General features: G+C 44.2%; 1 protein-coding gene across 1 annotated transcript; it reads left to right on the forward strand.

Annotated features, from left to right (window-relative positions):
* The first annotated feature begins 2489 nt into the window (after nucleotides 1-2489).
* On the forward strand, nucleotides 2490-4293 carry si:ch211-117m20.4 (CUB and sushi domain-containing protein 3). The gene is made up of 5 exons (XM_051931496.1): nucleotides 2490-2931; nucleotides 3135-3266; nucleotides 3362-3529; nucleotides 3624-3824; nucleotides 3924-4293. Exons 1-5 carry the CDS (start codon nucleotides 2856-2858, stop codon nucleotides 3935-3937), a joined length of 591 nt encoding a protein of 196 aa, XP_051787456.1. The 5' UTR covers nucleotides 2490-2855; the 3' UTR covers nucleotides 3938-4293.
* Nucleotides 4294-12383: the final 8090 nt, after the last annotated feature.

Below are 12383 nucleotides of genomic sequence, written 5' to 3' on the forward strand. Positions count from 1 at the left end.
GGATGTCCACGTAACACCTGGTAGAGGGTCATTTCCGGAGGGTGGGACCGGACCGCATATCTGCCTGGGGGGTTGCTAACTGGGATCCTGCGCTGTTTCGTCATGTGGTAGGTGCGACAACACACTGTACCGGTGCCTTGACTTGAAACTCAAAAGCTGAAATTGCATTTGGCTTTCAGGGTCTACTCAACGTGCACAATTATTGGCACCCCTGGTGAAGGGGGGGGGGGGTGTCACGTTTTGTTGAATTACTTTAATCTCACACTGGACATTAATGACAGAATAAGTCCGGTCTTTAATTGAAGTAACTTTGTTCATACAAATTTCTAGGGATGCCAATATTCCTGGCACATGTAATCCCTGCTCAAGAATTTATTTTTTTCAAAACTACACTTTCTCAGAACAAAGTGTAACTGAAGCATTTCTTCCATTTATATCAGAATTTTTGGGGTCGATCAGAGTGTGTAGGAACTTTAAGTCCTGTGTCACTGGGGTAGAAGTATGAGGTGGTGCTGAGGACAAATTATCTTCTTTATTTATCAGCACAGAAAAGATAAGAGAACACAATTCAAATGAGAGAAAAGTGTGCTGACCTTCAGCAGTCAGGGTATGGATATTAAAAAAAAAAAACAAATCACCACTTGCTTGAAAATGGCCACAACTAGAGTTAGAGCAATAATTAAAAAGTTCAAATCAACTGGAATTGTTACGAAGTTGCCTAGAGGACGACCCAAGTTTATGTTGCCCCAACACACACTGAGAGCAGGATGGTATGAGAGCTAAACTGTAAACTCCAAGGGTCAATGTTAGAGAAATACAGAAAAGCAGAACATCTCGGGGTCACGAATTCCCCAAAAACTACCATGACAAGTCGCCTCCATGCCCAGAAATTATTTGGAAGGCAAAAGTCCTTTCATTTGACTACAAGTGCCTGGAGTTTGCTAAATGCTACTGGATGTCTGAATGTAAACGAGTTCAAAGGTCGAATGAAACAAAAATTGAGTTTTATATGGCAACAAGAACAAGGTGGGTTTGGTCTAAGAAGCAGGACGGCTCTACCGAAACAAACCTGATCTCCACTGTCGGATATGGTGGACGTTCTGTGATATAGTGCTGTTTTTCCACCAAAGGCCCTGGTAACCTTGTTAAGGTTTATGGCATCATGGACTCCATGGGAGATTTTAAATTTAAATCTGGCTGCCCCAACCAAGAAACTATAACTGAGTCCTCTTTGGATCTCCCATCAGGACAATGATCCAAAACACGTGTCCAAATCAACGCAAATACGGTTAAAGGAACACAAAATCAAGCTTTTACCATGGCAGTCTCAGTCCCCGGATGAAAACCGCATTGAAAACCTGCGAGGGTGGGGGCATTGGAACAGTCCAGAACTCCCACCACCTGACCAGCGTGGTGAAAGCGATAGGGGTGCACGTTCAGTGATTGCACTGACTTCAAGGAAAGGAGCGGGGAATGGGCTGGTCGTGAGTTTCATAAACGGCGCCCCTCGATGTCCATTGTGCGCGTTTAATATCGTCAGACTTCGAGGACCGCGGGGTAGGGGCAGTGACGTAGCTGTAGTACGCGCCAAAAGGGGCGGGGCTTCAATTTGTCGCCCTCCAACGTATGGTGGGGATGAGCAAGAACGCATTCGGATTGATAACGAAACGAAATTATACATTGTGAATTAGTTGTTTATCTTCCTAGAAATTATTATCGGTGTAATGTTTCTGTTTATTTTTGTTATTGCCTCATAAATTTCAACTGCCGTGTCTGATGCCGTCACAAAAGGACCATCTGAAAATTATTTTTGAAGCATTTGTGGATGAAAATCAGGGAATTGTACTTTTTTTTCATTTGAGTGATATTTTTCCGAACCCTGCTGCTTACACATGAAGTGTTCTGAGGCTTTTGGCCAATAATGCCGCACCCCAAAAATGTGCCGCCCGGGGCGGACCGCCCCCAGCTCCGCCACTGGGTAGGGGTGACCCCCCTCGGTGTCCGAAGTGCGCGTCCCTTGAGTTGTTGGATCGGCGCCCCTCGATGTCCATAGCGTTGACGTTGGTGGGTTGTTTCACGGTCTGGAGCGCGTACCGCTTCAGTTTCAGAAACGGTGCTCCTCGACCATATCGTAGTAAAAAGGTCCGGAGCTCGTACCTTAAATGACGCCCCGTATCGTTCATTCAGTATTATTGGACTTCGAGGACGGGGATCGGAAGCCGTGAGTTTCATAAACGGCTCCCCTCGTGTGACGGAGCCCTAAAGAGGGTCGCCTAATGGACCGACCGGCTCCGTGTTCAACGGTTTGGGGACAATATTTTTAAATTATGGTCTTTGTGTGTGTAGTTTTGGGAAACTGGTATAGCATTTTGGGGAAATGTGTGTATCCTAATTGGAAAAATCTGTAATAGGAAAACAAAAGGTGAGTTTTTCATTTAAAGCTATGACAAAAATACAAAGATTCTCATGTGTCAATCCGACATTACTGCACTTTTCTGAACGCACAATAAGAGGAGGAAGACAGACCAGCGAATTAAACCGTGAGATAAACTTCAGGTAGACATGGCACACTGATCAATAACTTTTGATCGTGCCCGACCATGCAGGACCCACTTTGTTACAAACAAATAAACGAAGAGAACGCTATGTGTGTCTTCCATGGTGAACGGTAAATGTGAGATCAAGAGGCTGTGCCGTGGCTGCTCGTCTCCTGCCAGAATCCTGCTTGATCCCCCTTGAGTAGATTAGCAGGCCTGGGTGGGGGCTGCCGTCAGCAAGGACCGGCCGAGTTGATCTTCACAGGTTGTGCTCGGAAGACTATGAAGTGCACCTTTGCCTGGAGCTCCTGAGTGAAGATGAATGTACGGCTTGTCCTGCTGCTCACCGGGTCCGTCCTGGCCTGTGCCGAACAAGAGCCGGGTGGAGATGCAGGTAACTCGGTTCAGATGTTAGATGGAGTTTTAGAAGCTCGTGGTCGCCGGCATCGCTCCTCTATTTGCCCTCCCAGCCCAGCTGGATTGGCTGCCATGATGAGGAGCTGATTACTGTATCGCTATGCCGAGGGCCACTTCTAATTCTTATTTTTATATTTAATGAATTGTTTTTTTTTCTGGTTTGGTATGATATAACACCAGCACCTGGCACGTATTGGTCAGGAACTGCCCCCTTGTGTTTGGGGGGCTGCAGAGGAAAACATAAAGAGCTCAAACAAGACCTCTGCGGGGATGGCAAGTGCTGCTGGCTGGGATCCAAATCCTACTGCAAAGGTATGGCATTGCCACTCGGCAAGGGGGCGCTAGAGAGCGCTTATCTTGTGCCTCACTCCCTCCTCTTTTTCAATTTTTATTTTCTTCAAATCCAGTGAACTGTGGGAAGCCGGACGCAGACTTCAATTCTCTCGTTTTTGGAAATGATTGGTGGGTTGGCTCGGTGGTGCGTTACGCTTGTCGCCCGGGGTTTTTGTTGGTTGGGGATCCCGCTCGGGCTTGCCAGTCCAATGGCAGGTGGACCCCCCGACCCAGCTGTCTGCGTGAGTATAAACTGCATTGAGGATTGAAAAATTAGGCCGAAGTGTTGCTCTACCTCGAGCTCACCCACTTTGATGTCTGTCCTCCCTTGCTCAGGGATCTGTCTGCGTGGACGCCTAGAGATCAACGAGAAGGACATCGATGGCAGCTGTTCATCCACATGTTCAGCTAAAACCCACCTGGGCTCCCCCAATCATGGCTGCATCAAGATTGACCACTGTGTGACCAAACAGTCGGGCTGGAAGCGCTGGTTTGTGCGCTGCGACTTCTGTGAATGCGACTGCTTCGTGCCCTGCAGTGAGTCCCTCACGAGTCCTCTACATTAATGACCAGCAGGGGGCGCTGCTAACCCACCTCACCAGTGCCTCAATATTCCCTTTTTTTTTTTCTTTTTAGGGTTTTCTGGCTGAACTGCCCTCTTGCCACAGAATATGAACATGCCTGTCACCAGGCTAAGACTCTCACAACTACCGTGCCATCCATCGCTGGCCCGCCATCTGTAATCTGATGGATTAGGAATGAGCGATTTGTGGACGGCCGCCCTGCAATCTGCTGCTTCCGAGCCGAATCCTCTTAGCGGCTGGTTTGGATTTGTTATGGTTTTGAAAAAAGGGTCAGTTAAGCTGAAGGAGGGCCTTCCTGGACTGCGTGTCATCTTGTAGACTTTACATTGACCACAGTGGACATTATCTGTTTAAGCGAGGCCGTAATGAGAGATGATGAGAACTGCGCAGCCTGGACTCGAAAAAAACTGGAGCAGCCTGAAGTGGAATAAAAATCTCATTGGGTTTTTAATGTGCGTGCGGAGCGCCCTCTTGTGTGCGCCGGTGGCTACTGCAGTTTGTTAAAATGCGCCTGGAGAGGAGTACAGTAATCGCTTCTTCCAAACGCCCTAATCCAGAGCAGAGGTGTGACCAGAACATCATGTGTGGGTGGGCATTTGGCTTGTCTGGGGGGGCAAAAAATATCCATCCCCATTTTTGTAGGGGGGTCAAATAATAATAACCACATAGTTTTATATAACATATAAAAGCAAAAATTGTGGCATAAATCATAACCCATTGTTCAATAAAATTAACAGAGGCAATGGAACATGTATTATTATTTTTTGTGAACAAATATAGAACTACATCTACAAGGTAAATATCAATAAAGTCAAATGTGTACAACATATGAGAGCAAGAACAGAAACGTGGCTTATTGTAGTCATGGGAGGCTATAGGACATCAGTTTCCAGTGTTTAACATGGATGTTATCTACAGGACCAGTCTGCGGTTACTCTTGGCAAATTCTGAAATAAGTTCATTCATGTCTAGATGTTGTGTGATGTTTTTCTCATGTGTCAGAATGACTAAATTTCTCTTCCTTGAATGCAGCATTGTTCGGCGGAGTGGAGTGAGAATGCGGTTCAAAGTAGAGAAAGAGCTGAAGACACACCAATGATGAGTGCTGTGATGCAGACATGGTTCTGACGTGCGGAATACTAGACGCGTGTTTGTGGAAGCCGCCACCGTCTTTTTCTAGAGCTTTTTTCCAATTAGTGTAACCGTGTTTGGTGAATATGTCCTCGCGGTCCGAAACACTAAATTTGCAGCAGGCAAAGCAAAAGCTGCCATCACGGACAACAGAATATTCAAGCCACGGTCGAGACTGATACCAGCTTGCACTAAGACATCTGAGTGTCTTTCCGAATGCGCGCTTGAGATAATTGATTAAAACTTGCTGGGATGGCCTATCCATATTTAAGTCAGGCAGACCGGACTGTATATTTTGTTGAAGGCAGAGGTTTGGAGTACCCGACACGGGCGCAGAGCTGGAGGATTGTGTAGGCTTATCTACATCTTTTGCAGTTTCAGTTCCCGTCGTGGGTGTGCTGTGCTCCGTGTCGGTAGCAGCGGTGCTGGGCTCAACTGTGTAGCCAGCAGCTTGCGGAGGGACAGAGGTTGAAGATGTCTGCTTTTTAGTAAGCCACCTATGCATGGCCTTTGGTGTTACCAGCCAGAAAATAAAAGAAGAATGGAACGTATACACTGTTTTAATTAAAGAATGCGGTCAACAAGTTCAAAATGTGCTGCAAAATGTGTGGCAAAGTGAACCGTGAGCAGCACGGTGCCTGTCTAGTGGAGGAGACACTGACGGATACGCCGCAAATTCAAACGGGCCGATTGGAAAGCAACTCAGTCTTGAAAATCAAATGTTATTCTTCTCCAGGGTTTTCATTGGACAGACAGAGCATTTCGCAGGGGGGCACGGCTTGTCTCTGGGTGGGCAGTGCCCACCCCAGCCCCTCTGTGGTCACGCCTCTGATCCAGAGGTGGGCAAAGTTGTTCCTGGAAGGCCGCAGAGCCTGCAGGTTTTTGTTCCAGCGCAGTTGCATAATGAGAAACCAATCCTTGCCAAACTCAGTCCTTATTTAATTTCATGGCTTGTTTCGTACTTTACAGTAACTCTGCCATGTCAGGTCATTCTCATATCCTCGATTATTTTTTTTTCCTCTCTAAGGATATCATAAAAATGATTTGAAGTCTAAAATGGATAAGCAATTCTCAGTCCTTCACTTTCCTTCCAAGTATTTAATTAAAACAAATAGTGCATGATAAATACACACGGGTGTAAATGGAAATAAGCTAAATGGAGAATTGCTGGTTTCTTTTGTCATTTGAGTCTTATTGCTAAAAAAGAGCAATTAAAAAACCGAGACTACAGCTGAATTAAGACTAAAATAAGCAATAAGCGTTCAAAATCTTAACTAGTGAGACCACTAAAATAAAGCAGAAGTGTCACTTGAGCAATAAGGGGCTTCAGCAACAGGGTTAGAACAAAAACCTGCAGCCACTGCAGCCCTCCAGGAATGACTTTGCCCACCCTTACCCTAATTCATAGCAGGAGTGGGGGTTTGCGGGAGTCTATCCTGGCTAGCATCGGGCACAAGGCAGGAACAACACCTGGACACACACACACACACACACACTGATTTAGCATTGCCACATCTCCCCAAGCCGATGCCACATTATGTCACCTCAAGTTGTGGGGTGTGTCAGATTTGCTGACTTGAGTTGCTGATCTTTAAAGTTACACGACTGAAAATCACTAAGGGCTTGAACCCTAGTCTCACTGCTATGAAGTAACAGCGCCAGCATGCCACTTAGCTATTTAGTGGTTCACTCATGACTCTAAACTGGCACAATGTTATCCTACTATTAGTGAGAACAAATCTGTTGATGTGACATCTCTCCCGGGATTTGTTCTTCCCTTGCTGCACTGAGTTTGTTTTTTGAGGGCGGCAGGGTGGCACAATGTTTAACTATGCTGATTCACAGATCTGGCATCCTTTATTCCAGTCCCATGCCCCAATTTGTGGGTTCTCCTCCGACATCCCCAAAGAAGTGCAGTTGTATGGTGGTGCCAAATGTAACCTTTGTGAGTGGGCCCTGTGATGGGTGGGCACTGCCTTATGCCCATTTCTACCAAGGTAGGCTCCGGATGCCTGCGACCTTGAATTGGAGTTTATTAGTCAAGCTGATGTCACGTTACATGATTTCCAGTTGTAGGGTATGTCAGACTCGGTGCCTGCTGTTGCTGATCTCATCGCCCTCAGGGTGCACCCGCTGGGTATGTCACGTTGCACGACTGGTAAATCTCTGGGCAGGTCAACTTCTGCGACTGAGTGAGGACATTCCAGCACAGTTCCACATTTCCAATGTTTCATACGCTCGCCTGTTTTTCTCACAGCCAATGACGTGCTGCCTGGCAGAGCTGGTGCTGTACGAAGAGGTAACTGGTACAACGAGTTCAGCCGCAATCTCAAATATTTTTTTTTTTCCCATCTTGTCATGGTCTGTGAAACAGGAGACATCAGACAGACGAGCTTCTCTTCCAAAACACCCTCATCCCGTATTCCTCATCGCTGCATTCTTCTTCTGCATGAGCATTCATTGGATGTCAACTGTCACATGCACACGGGGTTGGGAGTCTCTGGTGCTAATAGTGACCTACCACACTACGGACCACCTGGTTTGGGACCGTAGTGGGTGACACCTCAGCACCACATTGGAACGGGTAGATGAGGTATGTTACGGTGTCTGGAGTGCCAATCCTGCCATCGATCCCCCTGGTTGTCCCTGTAAGGTGGAGGACCTGCCTGCAGGGGTGGGTGCAGATTAACGTCATCCCAGGTTAAGGGCCCTGCTCAAGATCACATCCGAATTAATTCCTGCCTGATGATATTAATAATGAACTGTTTTACTTTAGTTAGAAACAAAAAGAATTGAGTTAAAAAGATTAGGAAGAACCCAGCGCCATGAGGGGCCAGTGGTGGCAAGACCCCCACCACCTCATCTAGACACAAAATAAATCCTTAAATGTCACAAACCGTCTACTAAAGCAGATGGCCTGCTAGTAGTTTGGGACCAACCAGGACTGAAGGGGTAATAAGAGAGGCACGAGAGAGGCAGATGTTCAGAACAAAAGGTAATTTTATTATTGCACGATAGAATAGAGAAACAAAAAAAAAACAGTTGCTGATGTAAAAAGGATGCACAAAAAACATATAAATAATCCTGTGACAAGACAAAATCAAATTATGAAGAAAAAAAAAGGAAAGACGAAAAATAGAAATTGGAAAACACAGAGGCTCTTACCCTAATATATATATATATATGTATATATATTCAGTCAATTCCAGTCCATGTAAGGGCATCAGCAGCCTTAAAATAAAACAAAACTGGACTCTGTTTCAATCCAGGTCAAAAGTACAACTCCTCAAAAAAAAATCTCAGGAACTTAACACACTCCTTTACATCAACCACCAGGCACCTATTAAGTCTGGCGTGCCTCGCACTCCCTAACCCTTCATCTCAATTCTCTCCAAACCAGCGTCCCCCATCTTGCGGCCACAACTGTACTTATAAAGTCTTTTCCATTACCAGGGTCGGCTTGCCTAAACATAGGGAGATACCATTTAAGACCTGCCGGGGAAATCATACACTTAGATTATAAATCAAAATATCCCACAGCAAAATATACATAATAAAACAATAAACAACAAAACAAGAATTCATTTATACTTAACTTCGAGGTTACTAAGATATAAACGTAAAAATTACGGTACACGTACACTACTACTCCAACTTGGACTCCTCCTATAGATGCCTTTTGACCTTCCCAGGCACCCGTCACGGCGTTTAGCTTCGGCGCCTCCTCCTTTAAATTACCGCTCGGTAAAAGTGGTGTGTTACGTGCGAGACTTGCACCTAAAACATACGGCGAAACGTCTTTAAAAAAAAAAACCGAAACAAACGACTTGATGGTAAGTCCAAAAATCTTGCAAAAGTAAAAAAATGTTTCCTTTTTTTCCGTTGTAAATTTGCTGGTATATTGCTCATTGCGGTTCATACGTAAAACTTATTGAGAGTCTTGTCCCAGTATCTATCTGTATAGGGTGGTCCAGATCCAACTATGCAACCTTTAATGCAATGCTATGACCACCCTGTACTATAGTGTATCAGCGTCACAGTGAGACTGTAGCGTCATATTAAGAAACATTTTTATAGAATTTAATACAACGTCTTGATTTTGTATAGCGCCCTTCACTGAGTGCAGGCACAGAGCGCTGAGAACAAATGATACAAATTACAAAATAGAGAGCTGGGGCCTCATGTATAACGCCGTGCGTAGAACTCACACTATAACATGGCGTAAGCACAAAAGCGGGATTGTGCGTACGCACAGAAAAATCTAGATGCAGGAATCTGTGCGCACGCATACTTTCACGTTCTTCTACTACATAAATCCCGATTTGCGTGAAAAGTAACGCACGTGCACGCGCCTTCTGTCCCGCCCCAACTCCTCCCAGAATTACGCCTCTTTGAATATGCAAATCAATATAAATAGCCTTCTGTGAAAAGACAATGGGAAAAGCACGGGAGAAAATATAAGAATTTCAGCGAATACCAAGTGGAGGCAAAGGAAAAACGTACTATTTGTTGGTTTAAACAGTGATATAATCAACAAAAGGAAGCTGATCGAGTGACAGTGTGTCGGAGAAACTCGAAGGCTCAACTTCACAAAGTCGCACAGTGCCCGAAATAAAAAAGAAATCACATATCAAAGTCGCCGTGAAAAAGCGAGTCGTAGCCCACCGTCTGAGTGTCATATGAAAGCTTATTAGGGTACAGACAAAAAAAAGGCACACAGTGGGGAAAAAAGCACGAAATGTCAACTTTAATCTCGAAATTTCCACTTTAATCACGTAGTTTATTTTGCCATTAAAGTAGAACATCTTAAACTTCATCTTAAAATCGTTTAATTTACTAGTTTCTCAAATCCTATTGTAACTAAAGTGGCATGTTAAATGCTTTGTTCTGTATTTGATCTTCTATGTGCTCTATGTGTATGAATCACTACCTGCTTTTTAAACGGGCTTTCTCTTTCTCAGACGGGACACATACTCCATTACATTCTTGATATTACAGCTCTCTGAATAATTAAAATACTGAGATGTATACGTGATATCTTTTTCATGATGATAGGAATGAAAGCATGTTATTAAACATGGGAACACGGTGGCGCAGTGCTTGTTCATGTCTCACGCAAGAGGCTTGCTGCGCCATGCGCAACCTTCAGTTAAATAATTTATCACAGCAGTACTGTCTCTTTCAAACGTACTAACCTCCAATTCCTGTCCTTACTTTTCTTTCTCCAAAAACTCAATCGCCACACAATAAGCTATGTAATAGACGTGAAGCCATCTGTAAGCTTAGAACTTCGATTCTTCAAAACTTTTAAGGAACATTGAAATATCTTAGTAGTACGTGTTTAATTATTATATCCGTCTATCTTTCCAGTGTCGCGTCAGCACCAGCAATAATACAGCGCAAGGCAGGAACAATTACTGAACTAGCTAGCGCTGCGGCACCGTGTCCTCACATGTTTAATTATTAACAATACAGATTATTTAAATGAAGTTAAAGTTTTATCTGTATAATATAATCAACATGTTTTGCTGCATTTCATCTTAGAAATGAATACCGTCATCATATGTAAATACGCGCTTTATAAAGTGGCGCAGGTTGTGCAATATTATAACTGTAGTGCAAGTTTACAGTGGGGTAATTGTACTTATAAGTCCAAATATTTCTACAAGGAGCACTTGATGGACTGATTTAGTGTGTTTAGAGTTCTTGGGATGAAACCTTTTCTAAACCGCGAAGTCCGTACAGGGACTAAAGCGTTTGCTGTGGCTCAGGCAGCATCTGCTTCATGCTGTGTACCGATAATTCTCTTTCCAATCAGCTGCTGCTGTGATTTCCCACTCAGATACAGTGATATAAATACTCCGAGTGGTGCAGTGAGAGTAATGTGGAAAAAGATGATCTGCTGTGGCAGCCCTTAACGGGATCAGCTGAAAGAACATGCAGTGAGAGTTACAACGCTAAAGCAGTTCTGGTATTTGGAATACTATGGCTATTCCCTGGACCATTATATTGCTGCAGGTTAATTACAATCAGATGCATTACACTAATAAACAATATGCAGTTAATTTCAGTGTATTTATAAAGCCGCACCAGGAATGTGGATTTAAGAAAGAAAGAGTGATCACACAGGAACAGTAGCACTGCTTTGACACTGGGTGCCGCCAGTCTGCAAAACCGGGCGGATAAATTGCGTACGCCAAGGAATGAGTTACCGTGGAAATGTGCGTGGCTTTACGCCAAGTTTAGGTTTTATACATCGCGATTTGAGCGTGGAAAGGTTCGTACGCAACATTTCTGTGCGTACGCACCGTTTATACATGAGGCCCCAGGTGCACAAAGAAATGGAAATTTGCTAAAACAAAACACACACGAACAAGGCAGAAACTGATGAAACAAAAATGGAAAAACGACAAAATCTGGCCTAATTATTAATTGATGAGCTGTGGCCAGTTGATAATGGAGGAGATTAAAATTGTAAGAGAAGGTAAAAAATAAAGTTACAGTCCTGGAGACCTCAGCCAACTGGCCGCCCACCGCCTACCCGCTCCTTTACAGTATTTATTTATTTACTGAGCAGATTTTAAAAAACAACATTAGTTATACTAAAGTGCTGTACAGTAGGCTGAATATTAACCCTTAAACCGCCACATACTGCACCCTACTTTTTTGCTGCACTTTTTAAGGAAACATCACAATTCACCAAGAAAAAGTAGTACTAGGGTGTTGTACCGTGTTAGCCATTATAAATGTAGTGAAAAGTCAAGTAAAATGACACCTTTTATTGGCCAACTAAAAAGATTACAATATGCAAGCTTTTGAGGCAACTCAGGCCCCTTCTTCAGGCAGGATGTAATTGCCAAGAAAAAGTGAAATTTTAATGGAACACGTATTTTTATCATGCAAAGACCATCATAATTACTGCAACACTGAACATTTTACACAGTGCCAATGAACTGTAAAGCCTATAAAAAAAACTACTGGAACACTCTATTGTTATATGTAGTAGGTGCGACTGACGCCATTGATGAGATCAGTAAATCACCGAGCCGACTGCGCTTGAACTGGCTGCACGTGAGCACACAGAGGCCAACGCTGACGCTCGCCGGCTCGTCTAGTGCAGCGGCTGAATCCCAAGGACAGTGATGCTGAGCCGCTAGGGGGCGCCAGTGGTCACGAACTGGACTGATCAGCTCCTGCGTGCTGGCAAATTGCACTGGGAACCGACTATAGCCAGCTGTGGCGGTTTAAGGGTTAAAGATATGTAACGTATACTAAAGCAAATGACAATCAAATCAGAACGTAATAAGAAAACAATGAAATCAAATGAGAAAGGTTAAAAATAAGCAGTAAAAAGCCAAGCCAGGAATAGAAGACCGCGGAA

This window comes from Erpetoichthys calabaricus, chromosome 9, assembly GCF_900747795.2.
Source record: "Erpetoichthys calabaricus chromosome 9, fErpCal1.3, whole genome shotgun sequence".
NCBI classification, from domain to species: Eukaryota; Metazoa; Chordata; class Cladistia; order Polypteriformes; family Polypteridae; genus Erpetoichthys; species Erpetoichthys calabaricus.

Coding starts and splice junctions, on each gene's coding strand:
- si:ch211-117m20.4 (XM_051931496.1), top strand. CDS start 2,856: ATGAATGTACGGCTTGTCCTGCTGCTCACCGGGTCCGTCCTGGCCTGT. Junction 3,267..3,361: donor ATCCAAATCCTACTGCAAAG/GTATGGCATTGC, acceptor CTTCAAATCCAG/TGAACTGTGGGAAGCCGGAC. Junction 3,530..3,623: donor CCCCCGACCCAGCTGTCTGC/GTGAGTATAAAC, acceptor TCCCTTGCTCAG/GGATCTGTCTGCGTGGACGC.